Here is a 26,370-nt window from a genome sequence, read left to right on the forward strand (position 1 = left end):
AAAACTCATAGTGAACAACACAATGACACATAAAACTCATTACATAATCTAATATCATATAAAGAAACCTGGTGGCATTCCAGGAGGGGGTGGAGGAATATCCTCATACCTTGGTAAATGGTTGTTGTTGCTGCTGTTATTGTTATTGCTATTGCTGTTGTTACTACTGTTGTTATTAATGCCATTGACATCAGTGTTAGTATTGCGTATACGCAGAGATCCTGCAGGGCTGGCGGAACTGGATCCGGAGTTCTTGTTCAGGAAGTCCGTCAGTCCGGAGCCTGCACCACCCTGAGTGCCAGAGTTGCCTCCCCCACCTGGGGGTAAAGGGCCAGGCTTGGGTGGTCCGCTACCATCTGGAGGAGAGTAGGGAGGCGGTGGGCTGTCTCCACTGCTGGGAGGCTGACATTTCTCTTCCGGCGTGGAACAGCTGTGCAACGATATGTACAGTCAAATAAAATATTTTCATATGTAGCTGAAATGTATGACCAAGATCACAATGGGGAACTATACAGTTTTATTTGTTTCATCTAAACAATATCAGAATTGAGACAATTTCTTGACTAAGAAGTTCAGTTGAAATTTTTGTTAGCTTCATAAAATTATTGTTGCTTCCCCTATAAATAAAATTGAAACTTTACCTTTTTGTCCTTCGTGGGGAACGTTGTCTTCTCTTGCTGGTTGGTGACAGTTTGACTCTTAAGGCTTTACTATTTGTTTCAACCACTTTATAAGGAATTTCTCTTAGCTGTGCTTCTGACATTCCCTCTGTATCAATCAAATCAAATTCCAAATGTTTCTTTAACTCATCTGGGAGCCTTGGCTTTGTTTCAGATGGAGATCGAGATCTAGACCTGTAAGAAAGATACTAACTAAATAAATAGTTCAGTTAAATCTTTTGGCATAGTTGTATAGAATGTAATTATATTGCATCATATGTATATAGTTCACCAATTTGTAGGACAAATTTTGAGTAATAACATTTTACACTTTAATTCAAAATGATTATGAAGTAGCTATCTAAATTGCTGAAAACAGATGAAAAAAGAGACATGGAGTGCTATTCATGTCAAGAATACACGTCTGAACTAATATAAAAGTTCGCCTCAAATGATGGTAAATGTGACTCCAGTCATATGATGAAATCTACGCTGCTCTCAGAAATGTACAGCAGAATGTTCAGTCATGCTGGGAAATTCACTGCTGAACTATACTTTCAGTTGTTCTCTTAAGTGTTGGAGAAGAAATTCCAAACTGATTATGGTAAATTGTCTTGTGAGAGAGTATGTAAGACTTTTTACTTTTTTTTTCATTATGGTAAATACAATATTGGGCCTCATTCAATGGAAAGAACCCCTATGAGGAGGTTAGGAGACTTCAAATCCCTGGTGGAGGTAATTAAGACCAACTAGCTGTTGGTATACCCAAATGATGTGTAAATTCAGAGCAGTGTGCAGGGAGCATGCCTCACACAGACCTCTGCAACAACTATACACTAATGCATTTTTAATATATCAATTAAAAGGCTACGATTTCTTAAAATTATGCCCTGAAATGAGGTCCATTCTGTCAGACACTTCGCCCACCACTCCCACAAAAGTTTTTCATCACACTCCCACTCTGCACAGTATCCTGGTCAGAACATGTGCTCCTTCTGCACTCATTTCTCTACCTCATGGCTTCTGTCACTGTGACTGCCCCTACTGTTAAGACTTGCTCTATGCATCCTCCTACCACAACCTATACCAGCCCAGTAACTGCCAAAAAATATAGCTGTCTGTGAAACTACACTTGTGTACCAGCTGTTCAGCCTTCCACATTGGTACGACTATCATCAATTTCCCAGTTAAGATGAATGGACATAGGCAGAGGGTAAATACTGGCAACACACAAACCCCGTTCCAGAGCATGCTTTGCAACATGATTGTCATGAAATCTGTGCCTGGGCTCTTCCCTCACACACATTTCCCAGAACTACTCACAGGGGAACTGGTGTTACAACATGTCCTCGTTTCTCGCCACTCACCTGGCCCTAATTTACATTAATTTCTTTGGTCTCAATACTTTTCCAAGTAACTATTCCTTTCTTTATTCTCTTTTAGTTTTCTTTATATTTTATCTTCCCCCTCCCCCCTCAGCATGTCACATGTCGCCACATGTAATGCAATTAGCTTTCTGTTCTCACTAACTTTTGTACGATGTAATCTTTATCTTGCTCATTACCCTATTTTCACCTTTAATCTGTCAGGTTTCCAAATCTTGTCTAGTGCTGTTCCTGACAATCAGTCTTTGCTTCACATCCTTCCCAGTAAGCCCCTGATCTGGGGTTCTGGACAACTTTTCCATAACTCTCCCCTTTCCTGAATCTCATCAGGCCTTTTCCTTTATTGTTCATTCCCCTTCAACCCTTCCACTAGAAAAAGAATCCACTGGCTCTGAAAACTTGCACATTTTTGTAACTTTTGTATGGGTTTCCTCCTGCCACCACTTGGTGGATAAAATTTTTTTATCTATTCAATTATATTAAGTTTTGGAGGTAGTGTGTTCAGACAGGCAAGACAGTTTTAGGCAAAATTTTAAATCATGATATCTTTTTTGTTTTTATGATTTAATCTTGATGAAATAAAGCCTATACATTGCCCCAAGCTATGCTCAAGTTACCTTTGAGAACCCCATGAAAATTTGTTAAGTAGGTTTGAGGAATCATGTGCTCAAACAGACAAACATAACAGTTTTACAGTTTAATTATTACAATAGATATTGTAACTGAAGACAGTTTTGTTTAATGAAGTTCTATACTGCTAAACATCTCTTTGCTGTTATAATTACATAAATCTGTATTACCTGTGCTTCTTCTGTTTGCGTTTTTGGTGATAGGACAGCTCTGATTCAGTCTCCATACCACTGTTCATATACCCTGATCTTCGACTTGGAATGACGTTAGCCTTATGTATGCCAGTACCTCCTTCAGCTTGCTTTCTTTGCACTTCCTTCCATTGTGCTTCCGAGTCCACCAGCTCATAATGGCTGCTATGCCTGTGTGATGAACTCAGTTATTTCAAATTTAGGAAGGTAGTTCTTATCAGATAGTGACAATTGCCACTTTTAGTTATCTTAGTCTAATATTCCAAAAAATAAATGATTAAAGATGAATCTAGTTTATTCTGTTGACAGAGACTCATTTGCAGACAAAGAAGTTTCACAGATTCAAAAAAACATATTTTATTTATACAAACTATTCACTTTGAATTACTTGTAAAATCAATATTTTGTATCATAGAAAATGAAGGTAGAAATTAAGTTGTCAGCTTTACATGCAGCAGTCTGCCAAAGGAGGGATACAAAGAAATGAAAGATCCACTGGTTTCTGGAGCCTGAGAAAAGGGAATGTTGTACAGAAATAGTCAGCAAAGTTATCCAGGAGCCTAGGTTAAGGAACCTTCAAAACAAGCTTAGATTGGACAAGGATATGGCAAGAACTAGCCATGGCATCTTCAGACGAACAAACTCATTCATTTAGTATGATTTGTAGAAACCAGGAAAAACTAAAATCTGGTTGAGCATTTGGAAATTTATAGCTGAATGTAACTGTAATTCCAGTACTCTCATTTGGTCAATATGTTAATATTGTGCTTCAGATGAGAAGTTATTGGGACTGCAGAGGGTATTGATGTCTAGTTAAGTAGACTGCTCCGCCACCCACTAAGATAACAGTAGTTCTGCTAACAGATATCTCACTTTGAGGCATATTGTTGTGTACCTGTGCTTGCTGGAGCTCTTGTGTCTGTGGCGATGGTGAGAGTCCTGTTCACTGCTCGACTCACGCCGGTGAGTACCGTGGGATCGATGTCGGTGTCGTCGGTGGCCATGGCTGTGAGATTTGCCAGACCCAGAGCCTTTTGACAATTCACTCTCATTGTCTGAACTTCGGCGACTGCGATGGTGACGATGTCTGCAATGAGTGTCAATACCGTATTACTAGTAGCAGTTACAGGAACGCTGCTAGAAAATAATAAGCTGCTGGACAGCAAAAATTTGCTGGGAAAATATAACATGCATCTAATTTAATTTTGTGCCACAGAAAAATGACCAATCATAGCAGAATTATGTGAGAGCATGAAAAGTTATCACCATGGCTCTCAGTAATAGGAAAGAAATTGTAGGTTCGGTTTTCAAGGTCGTGTTATAGGATGACCTACAGGTGCAGAACCATGCTTCTAAAACAAAACCAGGCAGAGAAACAGAAATTTAAATAAACCTGTGAGGCTGTGTTACCAACATGACGGCAAATTTCTAAGTGGCCATCCTGGATGCAGCTCATAATTATGAATGGAAGGAGTGTCATGTGATGCATCAAAGAGTGAGAGAATTACACATGCCAAACAATGGTGCCTTACATTTGATAACTTTATTCACTCTTGAGTTGTGACTGATGTTTCTTCCTTCAGGTGGTGTGGAAGCTGATAGTTTTAACACAAGCTGAAAGCATTGAGATCATCCTGATATCAGGAGAGAGGAGCACCCATGTTATTGCAGAGGACTGTAACCAGTGCCATGAAGACAGATCACCGATTAACCACAGGGTGTGGGTGAAACTTCTAGCAAAATTCCATATAATTGACTTTGTTGCAAACAAACTGAAAGCTGGGTGACTGAAAATGGTTACAACTCATTAACATCAACCACTGATCTGGCACTGTCCACTAAGAGTCAACAGTACAGACAAAACATCTCACAAGAATCTGACCACACACAAATGACACCCTTACAAAATGCAAATGTTACATCCATGGACACTGTTAATGGGTGAGGCTAATTTCATATGAGAATAGAGAGGTAAATAAACAGTAATACACTGTTTTAGATAGTTTGTCAATAATTTGAAGATAAAAAGCACTGAGTGTTGTTCCTTTATTTTCAAAAGTACCTTTGCACATTTTGAGCAGTGTTTCACAGGGAAGAATCTCAAACCTTCGAAGTGTACCACCCTGTCCAACTTTAAGCATGTGGAGCTCTCAGTTTTGGCTTAAGGAATATTATGATTTTGTGTATGACATGTAGTGCTGTGTATTCCCAGTGAATGTAATGTCAGAAATATTTTTCAAGGGATTATGCTCAACCCTTAAAATAGATTACAAGTAAACTCTATACAGTTGATGAGCTACCATTTAGTTCCTTATGTCCTTATACAAAATGGCTAAAGCACGATCACATGTCAGTGCCTTACCTGGAAACAACACATTTAAATTTGAAACAATTTTATTACTGCTGCTTGACTGGAAAGAGGAGGCTTTGCAGAGTTGTGATATTTTATAAATAAAACCTTTTAATGTTAAGTACCAAGTGAACTACAGATGATTACAGTCCACAACTTTTAGGAATTAAAAAAAAATAGTTCATATGTCATAAACAGAACCCTACATGCAACAGTCTGATGTTGTTAAAGTAATATGTCAGAGCTGTGCACACACCTCTTGCAGGAGCGTGAGTCATTCGAACTCTGACTCTCGACACTGGAGGAGCGGCGTGTGAGACGGCTGAGCAGCTGACTGTTGTGATGTCCTGCAGAGCGTACAGAACGTGGGCTAGAACTGGAGTAGAGACCACGCATGTGTGGCTGGTGAACCGGTTGTGTCCACGGTGCCGACCGTGTCGAGCGAGGAGAATCTGCCCGCTGTTGTGTTGATGGCAGTGCTGCTGGGATGCTACACGTAGATCGGTACAAACTGCTTACCCTGTGAATAAGAATCAATGTATTTTTTAACACAAAATGTAGCAATCAGTTCTCCAATCACCATTTTGGCATGACTCTGCTATCAGACAACAGTCATACATGATGAAGCTGAATTATAGGGAATCTGAATCAATATGATGTTGATATGCAATGGATTTGTGATATGCAATGGATTTGTGTAGTGTGTGACAAATGATTAGTTTTCTAAGATGCTAATTGTTATACTTACAATGAATAAGTAAAATCTTTAATAATTCGCATTATACAAATACTGTAGAGTAACAGTGATATTAGTATATTGTTTCAAAATAGTTGAACATTATTGGCGGGAAACTGAGGAAAATCCAACTTATGAAGCATCAATATTTACTGAGGAGTTGAGATACATTCTGCTCAATGTAGAGACGTAGCAATTAGAGTTTGTTTATAGAATGCACAATCTCTATCACTGTTTGAATGTAACAATGTATGTATACATTGCTGTTATGAAAACAGGTAGCATCTGGCATCCAATTGAAAATTATTTTTTGAATCCAGAAGTAGACCTTGAACGACAGGAAATATAAAATGAGAACAAGTCATCTATTTATCTAGTTTACTGCTTGTCCTGTACTTTGGCAACAGAATGAAGAAACACAGATGAGACACACTTAAGATATAACATGTAGTAACTGCCCTTTTCTCATTGGTATACAAATCACATAACCTCCTAGCTTCAACAGGAGCCGATGTACAGTGCAAAAAGTGTTTTTTCCAGCCCCTGGGTGACAAGCATGTTGTATGGGAACAGTGTCGTCCTGCCAAGTCAACCTGCTTTGTACAGTAGCCTACTTGTCAGGCACAAGAAACGGTTTCCTGGATTCTAACACATAGGCTGTCCTGTGTGACAGGTGTGTTGTGTTATAATATTATCAGCCTGGTTTAACGACCTGCTTTGCATGGGAGCCTGTACATCAGGTGCAAATAAATGATTTTCAACCCCTGATGTTCAGCATGCTCTGCATGATAGCTGTGTTGTGGGAGTAGTTATTTTATTGCACTGTATTGTAGGGAATACATGTGCTGATAGCAAGGCTCGGGACAGGTTGAGATGGATAGAGGAAGGGATTGACAGAGTAAGGGGAGGAGGAAATAGACAAGGAGAGGGGAGGAGTGGGAGTTGCATGAGGCAAGTGGAAGGTGGAAAATGGAGAGGGAGAGGCAGAGATTGAGAAAGAGAGAGGAAGCAGGATATGGTCAGTACTATGGGGCTTATAAGAGAAGAGGAGATATGGGCAATCACATTTTTTTTCAGCCCCTGCAATACACGCCATGTGCATGACAGGTGCATTGTGGCAGTAGTTTTGGCCTGCTTTCTTGACCTGTTTTGCAGAGGCTGTATGTTTAGATGGGTATGTCTGGGGAAAGTTTGACACGAATAGAAGAGAGGATGGGCAGAGTGGGAGCCAGGAGGAGACAGATAGGGAGAGAGGAGGGGATGGACAGAGAGGAGGGGATTGACCGAGAGAAGGGGGGAGAGAGCAGTGGAGAGACAGTGAAAGGGTAGAAGGAGGGGGGGGGGGGACAGAGAGAGGAGGAGATGGATAGGGAGACTGGAGGAGGAGAACGATGAGGAGAGGAGGGCAGGAGGAAATGAATAGGATGACACAGGGAGGAGAAGGTGTAGGGAGAGGGGGCAGGAGGAGATGGTTGTAGAGAGGGCAGGAGGAGACGGATAGGGAGAGGTGGCAGGTGAGACAGAGAGTGGGGCAGGAAGAGACAGCATAGAGAGAAGGAGATGTAAATGAAGAGGGGGGGGGGGGCGAGATGGACCAAGAGTGGAGGGAGGAGAAGTGTGCAGTACATATGTTGAGTGCATCCATGGATGAAACTGCAGGGAAAAAGCTATCATGGGTAGATTTAACACCGAGTATCCTGTGACCCTGCCACTACCTCTAGTTAGACTACTCAACATATTCCTTTTCATGTCAGTTCTGCAGAGATCCTCTTCAGTTCTTGTCATACCAGACCAATCAATTTTCAGCATCCCTGCTTAATGCCATATTTCTGATGTGAGTGATATAACATTGAGAATAGATGCAATGCTGCATGGATGAAGTGCTGTGCTCATAGGTAGATGTAGGACCTCCACCATCTGCAAACTGTTTACTGTGCAGTATGTATATGCTGTCGTTTTATAAGGTTGTAGACAGTAAATATAAGCTATTTTCATTCTGCTACTTACGAAGGTATTGGCTGAGGGACTGTCGAAATTGGTTTCAGCTCTTGAACTGGCAGTGGTGGCGGCGGTGCGTTTTCCTTGTTGACAGTCTCCTCTACTTTAGGTGCTGCAAGCACAAACACAGTTTCAGTAACGTAAACTCTCAAATTCTCATTCTCATTCTCTCTCTCTCTCTCTCTCTCTCTCTCTCTCTCTCTCTCTCTCTCTCTCTCTCTCTGTGTGTGTGTGTGTGTGTGTGTGTGTGTGTGTGTGTGTGTGTGTGTGTGTGTGTGCGGGGGGGGGGGGGGGGGAGGGGGGATACCCAGAAATTAACCTCCAGTCTCATGTAGCACTGGGAGTAATGTGGGGAACGGATCACAGTCACTACGCTGATTCACGTAGATAGCAGTTCTTGTGCTTACAGTTGCGATAACGAGAAATTCCCAGTTTCTCTTGGTCTCTAGGTGTGTTTAAATTAGGAATTTTGATCACTCTTGCTTGTAATTAGAATACTATGTTAGATTTTGTTGTTGTGGTCCTCAGTCCTGAGACTGGTTTGATGCAGCTCTCCATGCTACTATATCCTGTGCAAGCCTCTTCATCTCCCAGTACTTACTGCAACCTACATCCTTCTGAATCTGCTTAGTGTACGATTTTTACCCTCCACGCTGCCCTCCAATGCTAAATTTGTGATCCCTTGATGCCTCAGAACATGTTCTACCAACCGGTCCCTTCCTCTTGTCATGTTGAGCCACAAACCCCTCCCCAATTCTATAAAATATCTCCTCATTAATTACGTGATCCACCCATCTAATCTTCAGCATTCTTCTGTATCACCACATTTCGAAAGCTTCTATTCTCTTCTTGTCCAAACTGTTTATCGTCCATATTTCACTTCCATACACTCCATAAAAACCTTCAGAAACGACTTCATGACATTTAAATCTATACTCGATGTTAACAAATTTTTCTTCTTCAGAAGCACTTTCCTTGCCATTGCCAGTCTACATTTTATATCCTCTCTACTTCGACCATCATCAGTTATTTTGCTCCCCAAATAGCAAAACTCCTTTACTACTTTAAGTGTCTCATTTCCTAATATAATTCCCTCAGCATCACCCAACTTAATTCGAATACATTCCATTATACTCGTTATGCTTTTGTTGATGTTCATCTTATATGCTCCTTTCAAGACAATTTCCATTCCGTTCAACTGATCTTCCAAGTCCTTTGCTGTCTCTGACAGAATTAGTGTCATCGGCGAACCTCATAGTTTTTATTTCTTCTCCAGAATGAGAGAATTTTATGCTTGCCGTCTGGCCACCTAAGAAGTTTGCGATAGTGCTGGAGATTCGCCGAATATTATTTCATTCTCTTTAAAAATTAAATGACATTGGAAGCTATATCGTTTCTCTGTTTGTAGCTTTTTAGGTCTGAACTGCAATATCGGACATCATTGCAGGATATTTGGGCCAGATAGCTCGCCTTGCGCTGGTAAGGCTTTTGTCCCGCATTATCGCACATTCTGCGTGCTTCTAACACAGCATAACACGTATCCTTATGATTGTACTTCACTGGACACAGATTAGCTTCCGCTCCGCGTGAAACGAAATCCAACGAGATTCAAGAAAATGCCGAAGAATGTTACGAGATGTAACGTTTACGGTTTATTCTTATGAAGAACACATTATAACAGCATGAGACCAAGGGCCGTCTACCACCACAGCCACGAGGGGGTGGCAGTGGGTGGTCATGGAAAAAAGTCTGACACACAAACACACACACACCAGCCTTTTATGTAAATCGAGTAGATTGAAGAGAATAGGTACTCACCGTCCTGCGCGCCCTCGACGATGCGCCGCTGGTATCGCCGGCTGGGCGTGCGCGTGAACTGCGGCGGACTGCGCAGGCGAAGCTGCGCGTCGCGCTGCGCCTGCTTCTCCGTGCGGCCGCTGCACATACAGCCACACACAACACTCACAGTACAGCTCCAATTACTCACTGGTCCACTCGAGAGGGGTTTGTGGAGCCTGTCTCCGTTGCGTTAAATTCATTATCTTTTAGGCCCTTAGCTTATCTTTTATGCGATATAGTCTTCATGCATATTTCGACATTTAGTAGTAACTTAACCAAGCCTATAATTTTAAGATTTTTGCATTGTGTTCTGTTTTATTACGAGCTTCACCACTCATCCAATACTGCGAGGGGTAATAATAAACTTTTTTATCATCTCGAAAAAGAAAAAGAAGTTATGTGTTATTTGTTTGCAGTCATGGTACACATCGGAATACCCCGCGCCACAATACCGTGGGACGCCAAAACAAAACAGCCTAGCCCATTGACAAAACAGAATTCCGAGGGTTAATTCGCTATCGCTAACAGGGAAAACGTTGGAGCTGTGTCAGGGCAGCCCAGCTGACTTCTTCCATGTCGGTATTTGCTCCTCTAACGGCGTACTACATTTCTGTGTACAGGGATTACAAGGCGCACGATGACTGCAGACATGTTCTTGCAAATAAACAAAAAATTAATTGTGTAACTTTATTTTTCAAAATGATAAATAGACAATTATGACTATCCCTCGTACAATTCATAATTTTATACAAAGAACTTAAAAGATTACTAACTACATGTACATAAGTGGTAAACATTTCACTGGTTTGTGTTTACTAGCCTTTGAGGAAAGGAGTCTTTTAATGTTACAAAACTTATTGTGGAAGTAGCTAAGAATGAAAGCATACCGTGAACACTGGAAAAATACATAGTGAGCTTTCTCACGTTTATGTTAAAAATGTTTACTGTAATCCTTTTTCTTTTTTTATATTTTGACCTTCTTGGCGATCTATCTATTTCGTGAGTAATTTGTAAGAACTGGGTTGATGTCTAACTGCTACCTCATACAATGTTAAATGCTCTGCAGGTTCAAAATGGTTCAAATGGCTCTGAGCACTATGGGACTCAACTGCTGTGGTCATTAGTCCCCTAGAACTTAGAACTATTTAAACCTAACTAACCTAAGGACAACACACAAATCCATGCCCGAGGCAGGATTCGAACCTGCGACCGTAGCAGTCGCACGGTTCCGGACTGCGCGCCTAGAACCGCGAGACCACCGCGGCCGGCTGATCTGCAGGCACATGTGGAGAGGGTACCACATAAAAATGTTGAAATGTTGAATGACGTGACTGAGTTGTGTGTCCTACCTCTTAAAGCACTTTCTCGGACCTAGGCCAGCTGATTTACTGGCTTGACAAAATTTATAATGGCACTGGGAAGGCTATGTTTATGGTCGTAATGTCATTCAACTACAATTGCTCCGCATTCTGCATACTTATGGGAGAGCTCATGATGTAATTCCTGATCGGTCGACATTTTATGAATAAGGTGCCTCATATGTCTACCTTCATGGAACTCCAGTGTTCTGGATTGGGTTGGCTGTAAAAAGGAATGGCACGGCTCGCTTTTCCCTCTACCTCTCTTGGGTCTACTGACGCGTCACGTCAACCCAACCAGGGCGATCAGTAAAATGAGATCGCATTCAATTAAGGAAATTAAAGTAAACTACCTGCATACATTTGGTAAGGAATGAATTTGCCATGCAGAAGTAATATTTTGGGAAATTGGTGCCCCCCCCCCCGCCCCCCCCCCCCCAAATCCCTCCCTAACACACACACACCATGCAATCTCCGACTTTGAAGGACCAGGGGACACACATTTCCTTATCCTATTGTGTCCAAATTTTTTCATGGGAGGGGGGGGGGGGGGGGGGGGGCAGCAGCACGAAAAACATCACCATACATTTTCAAAAAGTGTCGTATCAGAGCTACCCTAATAGCCATTTCCTACGAAAGCAGAATATCGTATATATTTATCAGCTCGGCACAGAATAACAGTGACTCCACATTAGTGAAGAACGATTTGGCGTCGCATACTGGTGTGTGACCTGTTTCCGACACAACAGTGTTCTTTGCACTGTGACAAGTTTCATCAAATGCAGTCAACCGAATGGATGCACGTGATGTAGGATTTTTATTCTCAACAGAACTGCGGCAGGAGATGAGAACTGGATGCTCCAGTACAAACCAGCGAGTAACACAATTGATGGGGAAAAACCCATCACATAGAGTGAATATAAGATTCAAGGCACGGACATCCACTGCGAAAATGTTCCTGGCAACCTTTTGGGACGCCAAGAATCTTCTGTAGACACATTTCCAAGAGAGTAGCTAAGCTGTTGGTAGCGCTGGCTTCAGCGACATGTTGGAAGACAACTGACGCTCGTTGAGGAGTACTGCTGTTACACAATCGACACCATTTACGTCTGCGCAGAGCAAGGACACAATTCGCGAGTTAAGAGATGCGCGCAGGGTGTATTGCAAATCAGAATGATTTTGTTGAAAAAATCAGATTTATGAAAGAAATTTGCAATAAAACTCTTGCTATTTAATGGGTAGCCCTAGTAATGATGCTCCTGCTGTTGGTAACTCTGTGTCTCGTCACAGCGAGGGAATCGGATCGCAGAGCGGGCAAGGACTCACGGTGACTGTCGAAAATGTCACGTCTTGGGTCAGGGATGGTCGGTTCCTCCAAGTGCGAGACTAGGTTCCCAAAGTCGCGTCCCTCCGCGCAAGCGTTTGGAGCCTTCACCGTCAACCTCTCGCTTGTGCACGGGTCGTACAACGTGGATTTCAGGAAGCGCTGCAGAAATGGCAGCTCCGCCCTTGCGCGGCCAGTGGTGTTATGTGCTGCGGGTGTAAGGGAGGGGAAGGGGAAGGTGGCAGTGAAGCCGGTAAAGAGCCAATTAGTTAATGAGGGCGTCGCCCGAAGCCTGTACCTACACCTGACGCCACAAAAAACTCGCTGTGATGGCTCTTGTCCACTGAAGCTGGCTCAACGAATGTCACGAATAAACACAAGGAGCGTCAAGGCTTAAAAAAATAGCTTCCTGAATGTGTGGTTTTGTGAAGTTTACATTAATACCGGAAACCATTTACTTTTTCGCTCTTTACGAAAAAACTCTTGTCAGTGCACTTCATAAATGTCGCCATTTAAACATAGTTGTGGTGTTCGCTTTATCTATAGTTTTTAATGTATTTAACACGAATGAAACTTTTGCTCCTTTGACACAAACCTGAATTAATCCGAAAAATAGAAAAATCAGAAAATTGCAACAGCTCGTGGCAATAATCGTGAGAGAATGAATCCGTTGCGACATAGCTCTTTTCCAGTTACTTATATGATAGATAAAAGAGATATATTGTGACAGGTGAAATACCCTCAAAATTCTAGACGAATCTGACAATGCAGATTCCTAAGAGTTGTCGCGAATGGCCTCGCCACAGTGGTAACGCTGGATTTCGTCAGGTCACCGAAGTTAAGCGCTCTCGGGCTTGGTTAGCACTTGGATAATTAACTTTTCGGGACTGTCTAGCGCTGTTGGCAAGCGATGTGCACTCGGCCCTTGTGAGGCTACTGAGAGTAGCGGCTTCGATCGCGAAAACTGACGCTGACCGGCAGAACATTGTGCTGACCTCACGTCCCTCCACATCCGCAGCCAGTGACACCTGAAGAAGACATGGCAGCCGGTTGGTGCCGTTCAGCCTTCCGAGACCTTTTCGGTCAGGGAGGGAGAGAGAGAGGGAGAGAGAGAGAGAGAGAGAGAGAGAGAGAGAGAGAGAGAGACTAAGATTTGTCAGGTGCTGACAGGTGTAAATATTAGTTTAATTAATCACGATTGCAAAATAAAAAATAAGAAACACCTGCGCGTACTGGCTCTGAGAGGCAATCAGTACCGATCGGTCGTGTGTCACCCCTACCCGCGGCGTCATCCGGATGCGGCATGGAGGGGTAGGGTGTCAATGCACAGTTGTCCCGGCGGTTTTCAATTTGCCAGACCTTGGAGCCACTATTCCTCACTCAAGTAGTCATCACGAGACTGTGTGTATATAGTTCCAGTCCCAACATCAAGGAAAAATGGTTGGAAGTGTTGAGAATCTTCCGTATAGCAGTCGAACATGCTGACCACTAGGCTACGGAGGTGGCAATATACTAACTCGAGCTATTTGTAGAAGAGAAGCCGTCGTCGCGAAAGACCAGGATGGCAATGCTGACCCCACGACTTATCTTACAAGACAGAAGGAAAAAAAGCGAAACCAATGCTTATAGCATCTGTACATGGGCGACAGATTTTGTCATTGTTGACTGGAACGGTTCCATTTGTGATTGTGCTGGTAGAAAGAACTTTCAGCCTAATTGTAATACATCCATTACGGCAAAGCAGGTTTAAAGGAATATGCAAGTGTATGGAGGGTGTGTCGTAACCGTTGGGGAGGTAAGAAGCGGAAGAAACGGGAGGCATTTGCCTCCTCCTAGAATCATGACTACAGGCGATTAATTCAACGCAGAACTCTCGCGCTTCTCTAGAAATTGTAAAATTTTGAGATCCTTAGCTAATTAATAATATGTACAAATAGATGTACACTAATGGTGTTGCTTACATTTTAGACTGGAAAATAGCCAGCTTTTATAAATACATTTTGAATTGATAACTCTCAAACTTCGTGAACCTCATGCCAAATTTTGTTCACAGGACACGATACGTTTTCAAATTCTTCGTGTTAGTTATATGAAAAGCAATAATTTTAGATCTGGTCCCCTCTCGGATAAATTTCTGCTGACGCCCATGTTCAAACAGAAATATTATACTTCTTTAGATCTGTGTTAAATTAGTTCATTATATTTTCTTAAGAAAAGAATAAATAGTATTTTACTGGCAATAGGTTGTGTATGATCCGCAATGTAAGTGCCAGACCCTGTGAATTGGCGCAGTGGCGAGATACGGAGACGCATTCGAGAGGATAGCGCTTCAAATCACCTTTCGGTCATCCAGACTTTGGTTTACAGTGCTTTCCCTGACTGCTTGGTTAAGGGAAATGTTGGGATGGTTCACGTGACATCCAAGCATGTGCTCCGCCTCTAATGCAATCGGCGGTGTGTCGGGCAGAGGGGCGAGGCGCTGGTGGCCTGGTCTCACCTGTACCTGAATCGCGATCCCAGCGAGAAGATGTCGGGCGTGGTGGGCGAGACCTGCACCAGGCGGAAGAAGGCGTGGTGCTCCACGCAACACTTCCACAGATGCTTGCACGCTGACTTGGACGGCGTCTCGAACCCGTACGTGTTCTCGTCGTTCTGCAACACACATTGAAACTCGGTGTCGGGCTGGGAAATCTGAAACGTTATACGAGTCCACTGTTGCTTCAGTTAAACCTTCAGGCCTGAGAGGCTGCGGTCGATGTATCGGTCTATTTACTAATGCTTCATCCCAACCTGCGGAAAACATCTCCAGAGACAAAACTGTCGACTGCTCAGAAGACGTGTCCCGCAGATGGCGACGAAACTTTAGCAAATAGTTTCATACATTCAGCTGTGCCGTCTGAGCCTGGAAGTTTTAACTGCTGCAAATACCGGGCGAGAAAGCCTTCATGGCATTAATGAACAATGTTTTTAAGAAAACAATAATGTTGTCTTACCAAAAACATATGTTAAACACTGCATTCTGTAAACGAAACAATTCTAATATACCGTCGTATATCTAGTTCAGGTAAAATATTGGTTCCCAACCTTTCTGAGACTATTACCCCTGTGTACGATCACATATTAGCTAGTACCCCTAACCTCACTCCTCACAATCGTCAATAGAAGCGCCTAATTAAACTTTAGAATGAGAAAGAATTTTCTTTGAACACTTTTATTTTAAAAATGACGAAAGGTAAATGGTAATTAGTATTTGCAGGTGTTTTATTAAATGACGAACTAACGAGTGATCGAGACAATTGGTACTGCATATTCCTAATAAACTTTTCTTATAGGATGATGAAGTAATTCCCTGTACATCTCGAATGTTATCTACAACTCCTCCTCAAAAAACAAAGCTAACTATGCTCTTGTTACAAAATATGCTTCCTCTGCACCAGCGTTGTCTCTGGAGACACTTTCTTCACCCGTACCCTGCAGCCCCATTTAAAATCTACCACGTTGAAATATCTACTCTACGCTTACTTTTGGAAAATCATTTGTTCGCTGGATTCCACTGATTTGTGTCTCACTACTGAAGTTGAAATATCTACACTACGCTTACTTTTGGAAAATCACTTGATCGCTGGTTCAAAATGGCTCTGAGGACTATGGGACTTAACTTCTGAGGTCATCAGTCCCCTAGAACTTACAATTACTTAAACCTAACTAACCTAAGGGCATCACACACATCCATGCCCGAGGCAGGATTCGAACCTGCGACCTTGATCGCTGGATTCCTTTGCTTTGTGTCTCCTTTTTATGATGATGACATAATAATAATAGTAATAATAATAAAAGCAGTAGTAGAACTAATAATAATACTCAGTCGGGCCAGCAAAGTTACTATGGGTTGTTCTGTCAGTAAATTTGTCTGTTGCGAAGTGAATAACAAAGCAATTTCTGGCGCATTGTGGGGACTAGCTGCAACTTGGAGAAGGCATTTTCAAGAGATGCGTAAGCATATGTGATACATACGTCTCAATTTTACTGTCACAAATGCATCGTACAAAGTCCAAGGTACATGCAGTGGGAGGACTAATGAGGAAGATGTTACTCATATATTCATTCCACAAACTATGACTCCCACCAAATTGTGTCAGACGCTACAGCTAGAATTTGAAAAAAAAAATACTGATAAATTATGTAATAGTTTACCATCTTACAAAATAATGATAATAGTATTTGTATTTTTTTTTAAATTGGTTTTATGGCCGAAACATAATTCATCTCTTTTGTTGTCAGCGAAAAGAAAATTTCATTTCAACCCTTACGGCGTAATTACCCCCAGGTTGGAAGCCACTGTTATAAAAGAACAAAAACAAACACCGTCCGAACAGGCCTTGAAGCCCCAACGGAACCGACCGACCGCCCTGTCATCCTCAGCGCTTAGGCGTCACCGAATGCGAATACGGAGGGCCATGTGGTCAGCACGCCGCTCTCCCTGCCGTTGTCAGTTTTCGTGACCGGTGCTACTTGTCAGTCAAGTACCTCCTCAGTTTGCCTCACAAGGGCTGAGTCCACCCCGCTTGCCAACAGCACTGGGCAGGCCTGGACAGTGACCCACGCAAGTACTAACCGAACCCGACAGCACGTAACTTCGGTGAGCTGACGGGGACCGATAGTACCACTGCGGCAAAGCCGTTGGCTCGTACAAAAGAAAGAAAGAAAAAAAAAACCGATTAACTGCAAAATGTGCTGAACTTCACAATAAACTGTTGACTATAGAAAAGTATATTTCGAGTGTATATTTTATTCTTTGATTCTGGAGTTCGTTTACTCCTCATATTATTCGGAAAGTTTTTCTAGCACTGTTCTATCACTGTAAACTATATTTCACTGCCATTGTGTCGCTCTCTTCCTCTCACTTCGCTCTTTCTGTAACACAACCATTGCCTACTATCTTCCAGTATTTATTACTTTTCCATCTCTTTGACACTGCCACTGTCTTCTTCTCTTTCAGTATAAGAAAGCTCCAATATGATCGCATGCCAAAAGTTTTGGGAAACTTTTTAAAGGTTCAGAGGAAGGTAGAATGAGGCAGCTGGTAATTCACTTTTTAGTCGGAGTCTTTTAAATAAACAGGGACATACTCGCATTTTTTGTGCGACGAAGGAGCATTTTTCCTATAATTCCCTTCTTTTCTTCACTGCAGCACGATATGTAGGTAAGTTGCTTGTGTGAAACTGAAGTAACGCAAAACTAACTTTACTTTTCAGACTGCATTTTACACGCACCAAAATTTTGTATGTGTTTCAGTACTACACCGTGAATTTCCCAGACGTTAACGGGGACACTTTGCGCATGTCTCGGTACTGCGTCATTTTAGAAAATACATTTTCGCCTCACGCCGGATTTTACCTATGGTAAATTTGAATCTCAGTTGTTGTTGTTGTTGTGGTCTTCAGTCCTGAGACTGGTTTGATGCAGCTCTCGATGCTACCCTATCCTGTGCAAGCTTCTTCATCTCCCAGTACTTACTGCAACCTACATTCTTCAGAATCTGCTTAGTGTATCCATCTCTACGATTTTTAACCTCCACGCTGCCCTGATCCCCTGATGCCTCAGAACATGTCCTACCAACCGATCCTTTCCTCTTGTCAGGTTGTGCCACAAACTCCTCTTCTCAACAATTCTATACAATACCTCCCCATTAGTTATGTCATCTACCCATCTAATCTTCAGCATTCTTCTGTAGCACCACATTTCGAAAGCTTCTATTCTCTTCTTGTCCAAACTATGTGTCGTCCATGTTTCACTTCCATATATGGCTACACTCCATACAAATACGTTCAGAAACTACATCGTGACACTTAAATCTATACTCGATGTTAACAAATTTCTCCTCTTCAGAAACGCTTTCCTTGCCATTGCCAGTCTACATTTTATATCCTCTCTACTTCGACCATCATCAGTTATTTTGCTCCCCAAATAGCAAAACTCCTTAACTACTTTAAGTGTCTCATTCCCTATTCAAATTCCTGCAGCACCACTCGACTTAATTCGACTACATTCAATTATCCTCGGTTTGCTTTTGTTGATGTTCACCTTATATCCTCCTTTCAAGACACTGTCCATTCCGCTCAGCTGTTCTTCCAAGTCCTTTGCTGTCTCTGACAGAATTACAATGTCATCGGCGAACCTCAAAGTTTTTATTTCTTCTCCATGGATTTTGTTCTCAGTATCTGGGATAAAAATACGAAGAAAATTTTTAAGAGTGTTCGAGATCGGGATCTTAGAACTATGTCGTAAAAATGTCTGCCATTTTCTGGGCATAGCAGTTTTGGAATCCACGACTGGGTTTGGTTAGCTGCTGACGGCGAAAATATAGTTAAAAATACTTTTTGTGGCGTTTACCGCGGAACCGCCCATGGACTAATGGTACTTCTGGAAGTCCCATCAAGCCCAAAGTAGGCCACATGAAGCGAAATTTGTCTAAGCTGGAGGGAGTGTATAATATTCATAGTTTGACTCTATATTGCATGATAGTGGCACTAAGGCGACCCTTCTGTTGGGTATACAAATGGAACCTAGCCCAAGGGCTATCACTTGACCTCAGTTTTTTATCACCGTAGAACCCGTGGTATGTCACCGAAAAATTTTGTTTTTATGGGCGGCGTTTTGCAACATAAATATTGGTAAGCCTGCCAGTTAAGTTTTCTACAGCACCGTCTATGACTGTGTTGCACTGTATCGCTGAAAGAAATCGATTCCTCGTTATAGACATTTCTGTGTGATTGGTTTGGCTTTTCCATCTTTCTTCTCTTTCTCATAGAAATTCCTAGAAGTTCTGTGGCAGTATTCGCAAGCTTTGCTCTGGCTGTTTCAATTATTAAGCGAACTTGTTACCTGTATTGCAACTCCTGTGCAGGTTTCACACAATCAGATGTAAACTGGGGAACACCTACATAAGCTCTTAACGCGACAGCTGATTCTGACGCTGCAAAGTTCGAGAATCGTAGCGGGAGAGTAATCGGTTTTAGCAACGTTGCGGGTCAGGCACCCAACTCGGCCGTCGGCTGTGTTGACGTGAGCGGGCAGGGCATGGCAGGGCTTGCCGGCCGCAGGCGCGGGCGCGGGCCCCGGGCGAGCAATTGGCGGTAGGCCGCGCTGTTAGCGCCCGCTCCACGCTGGCGAATTAAAACGCAAACAAGTGCGCCGGGCCGCTTAATTACAGCGCCGGACCTAATCCCCAAGTTTCGACAGTTCAATTTGGTCGGCCGCGGGCGGTCCCTCGCCCGCAGGGTTGCAGCCCGGCCGTCCACTGTCTCAACTTCGAGCAACGGCAGCCTCGGCCGTTCCGCCGAGCGCAGTTACCTGTCGCTCCCGGCAGACTGTACTTGTGATAAAGCTAGTAGTACCGCTTCGGGCGGGAGCCGTCACCCGTCCACCATTTGCACCAATGCCTGTTACTCTGTACCGAGGCATGTTATTGTGTGGTGGCTCCAATATGTGACGTATGTTACAGGAGGCCGCGGCCCACAAGAAATGCAGACCCCCCCAAATAACTTGTGCCATAACACTAATCGCCTTGCCCGGCGTACATTGCGAACTTTCGGCTCTGTGCACGGCCCGCGGCAAATCAATATGTCCATGAAAAGGTCTTAAATCTGTCGTGTGTTCTCGAGAGCACGTGCATGTATTTAAACGCGCAATTCAGAATTATGAAAAAGTTATTCGGCCCCCACCGGAGACCTCCCCTGGCACTCGTAACACCTGTGTACCATGTGGGTGTGATGAACGCCAAAGGGCCCATTTATCCCGTTGGTCACGCACGAAACATGCAAAGACACGTCGGTCTCCTAGATCTACCAGATCTACACACGATTATGTCAGTACCATGCTATGTACCGTGTCCCAGCGAGACATAAAATCTAAATCGTCAAAGACAAATGAATACATAGTTTTCAGCCGGCCGTTGTGGCCGAGCGGTTCAGACCGGAACCGCGCTGCTGCTACGGTCGCAGGTTCGTATCCTACCTCGGGCACGGATGTGTTTGATGTCCTTAGGTTAGTTAGGTTTAAGCAGTTCTAAGTCTAGGGGACTGATGACCTCAGATGTTAAGTCCCATAGTCCTTAGAGCCATTTGAACCATTTTGGACGTAGTTTTCACCACTCTACGAGAATTTTCCCATGCGCTCCTTTAATCACTGGCGTCTGGGCAGCAGAGCAACTAAAAAAACCGAGTCCTCTTGCCTCTATATTACTGACGTGTGTACCAGAACTGCAATGCAAGTTTTCTTCACTAGTTGACGAAAATGTCCGTAGGTTTGTTGTTGGGCGGGGCCACTGGCACTTTATGTTTTAGCCGTATCAGAATTTTTCAGTGTTTAATGTTTCATTGACGATTCCGTTTGGTACTGATTCGACGTCAGTGAATAAATGCGCAAGTAGCGAATGTTACACGACTATTTCTCTGACGGAATGTAACTTATGATCTCCTACAGCTACGGCCTAATCGTGTGTTTGGCCGCGTGGGGCATCCGCGCGGTCATTGGCGCCTCGTCACGGTTGGCGCCGCTTCCCCCCTCGGAGGTTCGAGTCCTCCTTCGGGCATGGGTGAGTGCGGGTCCTCAACATAAGTTGAAGTTAGACTAAGTAGTGTGTAAGCCTAGAGACCGATGTCCTCAGCAGTTTGGTCCCATAGGAACTTACCACCGCCACCAATCAGTTGTTTTCAATTCCCTCCCTGGACCCATTTGAATATGAAATACTTGTGTCATCTTCAGACATTGTCCTTGCGCTTGTACACCTTAGAACACAAAGCGTAGTAGTTGTATCTATTACATAACCTCGAAGAGACAGCATGGCATCAATCACATAGCGTACATTTAGTTGGGTGGCCTCATAGAGTATACATATAAAGGGACTTTAACTCAGTCAACTCGCATTCCACTTGCAGCCATTACGGGTAAAAAAGGCTACTTGCCTGAGATGGAAAGGAAACTGGCGCAACCGAAGAGACACCTCCGTCATCCCACACGAAAGAAGACGCGGCACAACCGACGACAACTTTGTATGAAGCCTCACAGCTTGGAGATGGAATTAAAATGGTTAAGCAAAGAAAACTGCTGCCAATAAGCCACCTGCCGGCATAATAGATGCAGTGGTCACTGCACCACATGCAGGCTGCCCCAAACTGATAGCCCTTGGGGTCTACCCACCCCTCCGGGCCGTAAGGCGAATGCCAGAGTCGCCTTCCCCCCACCATCCTCCACCGAACACCACCCTTCCCTCCAACCCCAATCAAACCAGAATACCAATAAGTTTAAGCTAACACTATCGGCTGAAAAGGGCCATACTCTTCTGTAGCCCACCAGCGCCTCCGCCAAAATGGAATTAAAAAAAAACCCTCCCTAATACTCCCAATTGGGATACCCTCTGTCTCACTCCCAGCCAACTGGAATAAGAAATTCTGCAGAATGAAGAATGTAAATAAATAAATAAATAAATAAATAAATAAATAAAAATAAAAATCAAGCCGGCCGCGGTAGCCGTGCGGTTCTGGCGCTACAGTCCGGAACCGCGGGGCTGCTACGGTCGCAGGTTCGAATCCTGCCTCAGGCATGGGTGTGTGTGATGTCCTTAGGTTAGTTAGGTTTAAGTAGTTGTAAGTTCTAGGGGACTTATGACCTAAGATGTTGAGTCCCATAGTGCTCAGAGCCATTTGAACCATTTGAACTAAAAATCAAAATAAGCTTAAAATTGGGAATATTTAACATTTCTGGGGAGTACGAGCTTATCACGGGCCTCGCCGGTGCAAGCGTATCGTAAGTGAACTAATGACACCATTTTGAATAACAATCCTGCGTTTTCAACTGTAAATGATGTCAGAGGTGAACATCAACGAAGATGGTGTGAGAAAGTTTCGGAAACGTTGTAGTGGGACTGTTCACCATCCAGACCTTTTATGAGGCAATCAGAGCAATCAGACTAGTGTTACAATAGCAGTTAAACGGACGTAACTCAGGTGCGTGCAAAACGATGGAATATTACGCAGTACCTTTCATTCTCACTACTGGAGTTTCTGAAGTGTGGTGCATCTTATTATTTTCTTTATTATGGTTACTTCAAAAGTATCGTGTTTAGTTACTTTCTGTAGAGTCGGTACGCTTTCTTTCGCTCGAGGCGTGCACTAGAAACACTTTCACCACGTGTTCGACGGTACCACCACCGTCTGCATTTGATAAGCGCTGCTTATTCAGTTTGGTGTGCGTTTATATTTCTCACTTTTCTCGTCTAAAGACCACCCTCCAGTGCTTTCACGCCTCACAGGCGCCGAAGAAAGGGTATGCAAGAGAAGGTGGAATGAAGCTTGTTTACGTTTTGAATTGCGTCTCACGGAATGAGTCCAATTCAAACCAGAAAGTGTCGAATTATTTTATTTAAGGTACAGGAGCGCAGACTTAAGGGTGGAGAGATCTGCTAGGAGTCGGCCTCTCAGCGACGGCGCCCTCACAAAAATTACAAGCGGGTATCTGTGTGAAAGCGCGGCGAGGGTGGCCCGTGAATGCCTAGTGAAGGGTTGTCGCCACAATGCCCAGGCAACCACCCTCACTCTGCAGTCGTCCGGGCAGAGGGGTGAGGCCGGGTGGAGGGGGGGGGGGGGGGTGGGGGGAGAGGGTGGAGTTCATTTAAAACTGCGTCGCAATTGTGCGCCCCTGGATTAGCTTAGAGGCTGCCGAGCTGTTCCGGCCTTATCGCGTTTCTTTGGCGAATTCGCTGTGCAGCAACGGCGGCAGAACTCGCACGTCTGCCGCAGCTCGTCTCTGCGCGGCGGAAGGATGCTGGGTGCTAGCCGGGGAATGTAGACTGTGCATGCACAATACGCTGATCCTTAGAGCCCGTTGTTCACCTGATAACTGCTATTTATTTCGTTACTGCTAAAAAAAAATCCGACATGGTGCTTTATGACACAAGCCTACATCCATATCTACATCTACACGACTACTCTGCAATTCAGACTTTTGTGTTTGGCAGAGAGTTCATAGGACCACTTCTAGACTTTATTTCTACCGTTCCCCTCTCGAACAGCACATAGGAAGAATCAACATCTAAACCTTTCCCTAAGAACTCAGATTTCTCTCATTTCATTAAGATAGTAATTTTTTCGTAAGTATGAAAGCCAGCAAAATATTTTCGCATTCGGAGTAGAAAATTGCTGATTGAAGTTTCGTGAAAAGAGCTCACCGCACCTAAAAACGCCTTTGTTTTCTTGATAACCACCTCAGATCATTTATCATATCCGTGACACGCTCCCTGTTCCCCGATCATACAAAACGAGCTGCCCTTCTTTGAACTTTTTCAATGTTCTCCGCCAATCCTATATGATAAGGATCCCATATCTCACTGCAGAACTCCAGAAGATGAACAAGCGTAGTGTAGGCAGCCTCTTCGGTAATGTTTTTGTATCTTCCAAGTATCCTGCCAACAAAAAGCACTATTTGCTTCGCCTTCCCCACAACGCTTTCTGTGTGATGGTTCCAGTTTAAGTTGTTCGTAACTGTAATCCCTAGGTATTTAATTTAATCGATAAACTTCAGTGTAGTTTATGGTGTAATTGAAAGTTAACGGGTTTTTTGGTACCCATGTGGAGGACCACAATTTTTTATTATTTAGGGTTAACATACAGATGTCGTGTTAAAATCATTTTCCAATTCGCTTTGATTTTATGATGACTTTACTAGACGGTGAAAAATATCATCATCTGCAAACATTTCAAGAAGGCTGATCAGACTGTGTTCTAAATCGTTTAATCACATTAGGAACAGCAGAGGGCCTATAAAACTTCCTTGAAGATCGTCAGCTGTTTTACTACATGACTTCTCATCAATTGGCCGGTCGTTGTGGCCGTGCGGTTCTAGGCGCTTCAGCCTGGAACCGCGTGACCGCTACGGTCGCAGGTTCGAATCCTGCCTCGGGCATGGATGTGTGTGATGTACTTAGGTTAGTTACGTTTAAGTAGTTCTACGTTCTAGGGGACTGATGACCACAGCAGATAAGTCCCATAGTGCTCAGAGCCATTTGAACCATTTTTCTCATCAATTAGTTTCTTCGAGGTATTTCATATATATTTATGTCTACTGCAAATCGATGCCAATGATATGACTTTATAATTCTACGGACTACTTGTATTTCGTTTCTTGTGTATTGTTGTGACCTGCGTAACTTTCCAGTCATTAAACGAGAATCTTTCGTCAAGCGAGCGGTTGTTTATGATTGCTAAAAATGGAGCTATTTCATCAGTATAACCTGAAATAAACCTACTTTTTATACAGTGTATAGTGGAAGACTTGTCTTCATCAAGTAGCTTGAGCTGTTTCCCTACACTGAGACTATCTAGGTAAGGTTAGCAGTTATTCTTTATACGAATTCTGGCATAATTATTACTTCTGCTTTCGTGAACGAATTTCTAAAAACCGTGTTTTTTATTGCTGTGGCGCAGCAGTAAATGCCCAACCTAAAACTTGAAAATTTTCAAAGTGACGTGAAACTATATGGTTATTCAGTAAGATTAGCCGAGAGGATAATATTTTTGTTTATCCAAGCATTTATTTTAACAGGCAAGATTAGGGGTTTCAGATCTTCACTTAGAGTACTAGAGCAGTACGCATATAATAATAATAATAATAATAATAATAATAATAAGGTACTGGAGAATGATGAATACAAATTATACAGGAACAGAACCATTATAACAGATAAAACAACACCACATAACAAACTTGACATCATACTCACCAATAAAAAGAAGAAATTAACACAACTAATCGAAATATCCTTACCCAATACAACAAATATACAAAAGAAAACAGGAGAAACAATTGAAAAATACATCCAACTGGCTGAGGAAGTCAAGGATATGTGGCATCAGGATAAAGTTGACATTATACCAATTATACTATCAACTACAGGAGTCATACCACACAATATCCACCAGTACATCAATGCAATACAGCTACATCCAAACTTATATATACAACTACAGAAATCCGTAATTATTGATACATGTTCAATTACCCGAAAGTTCCTAAATGCAATATAACATATACCATACAGTTAAAAGGAAGTCACGCTTGATCAAGGTCCGCGTCACTTTCTACTTCTGACCAGACATAACGTCTGAGATAAGAAAGTAACAATAATAATAATAATAATGGCCGGCCGGTGTGGCCGTGCGGTTCTAGGCGCTTCAGTTTGGAACCGCGTGACCGCTCCGGTTGCAGGTTCGAATGCTGCCTCGGGCATGGATGTGTGTGATGTCCTTAGGTTAGTTAGGTTTAATTAGTTCTAAGTTCTAGGCGACTGATGACCTCAGAAGTTAAGTCGCATAATATAGCATTAAATATAGGCATTACAGAAATCGTAATCTTGTTTAACATTCTGAGAGGAAGTGGTGGTGGAGGGGGCGAGACATAATAGGTGAGTGTTGGCAGATGAAATGTAAGAAAATAAAAACAGAATTATTTGGGGGATGAAGAAAATTCGGACGGCGTTGAGTATGTGAGAGAAATATAGTTTCCCAGTTGGACAGAAGGAAGACAGTAGGTTTAGGGGATGGACAAAAATACTGAAACAACAAAAAAACACAATACCTGCTCAATACAGTGTAGGAAAACCGTTGACATTCAAAACAGCTTTCGTCTCGAAACGGATAAATAAGGGTTCTGTGTGGCTTTCAGGAAATCTTATACAATTCTTCTTGCACACTAGTTGCAGTTTCAGGTAGAGATGATAGAGGTGGATAGCGATCACACACCCCTCTCTCCAACATACACAACAAAGGCTCAGTCATATAGAGACCTGCTGACAGGTGGTCCGGCGAGAAGCGGCAGTTCATCCTCGAGCTCGCAAAAAGAGGCC

The 26,370-nt window shown here is 43.0% G+C and overlaps 1 protein-coding gene across 6 annotated transcripts in view; it reads right to left on the reverse strand.

The window, feature by feature from the left end:
* Window positions 1-26,370, reverse strand: part of LOC126273198 (band 4.1-like protein 4) — a 1,244,225-nt gene that overhangs the window by 28,405 nt on the left and 1,189,450 nt on the right. For 3 of the 6 annotated variants that reach the window (XM_049976738.1, XM_049976736.1, XM_049976734.1), the window contains exons 11-18: window positions 14,974-15,122; window positions 9,768-9,886; window positions 7,959-8,061; window positions 5,472-5,735; window positions 3,761-3,952; window positions 2,845-3,036; window positions 642-854; window positions 110-430 (exon numbers count right to left, since the gene is read on the reverse strand). In XM_049976738.1, coding sequence (XP_049832695.1) covers window positions 110-430; window positions 642-854; window positions 2,845-3,036; window positions 3,761-3,952; window positions 5,472-5,735; window positions 7,959-8,061; window positions 9,768-9,886; window positions 14,974-15,122 — 1,553 coding nt within the window. Of the gene's footprint in view, window positions 1-109; window positions 431-641; window positions 855-2,844; window positions 3,037-3,760; window positions 3,953-5,471; window positions 5,736-7,958; window positions 8,062-9,767; window positions 9,887-14,967; window positions 15,123-26,370 lie in introns of all 6 variants that reach the window. The other 3 variants (XM_049976733.1, XM_049976735.1, XM_049976737.1) reach the window with 1 other exon arrangement.

The sequence above is a fragment of the Schistocerca gregaria genome, chromosome 5 (assembly GCF_023897955.1).
Source record: "Schistocerca gregaria isolate iqSchGreg1 chromosome 5, iqSchGreg1.2, whole genome shotgun sequence".
Lineage (NCBI taxonomy): Eukaryota > Metazoa > Arthropoda > Insecta > Orthoptera > Acrididae > Schistocerca > Schistocerca gregaria.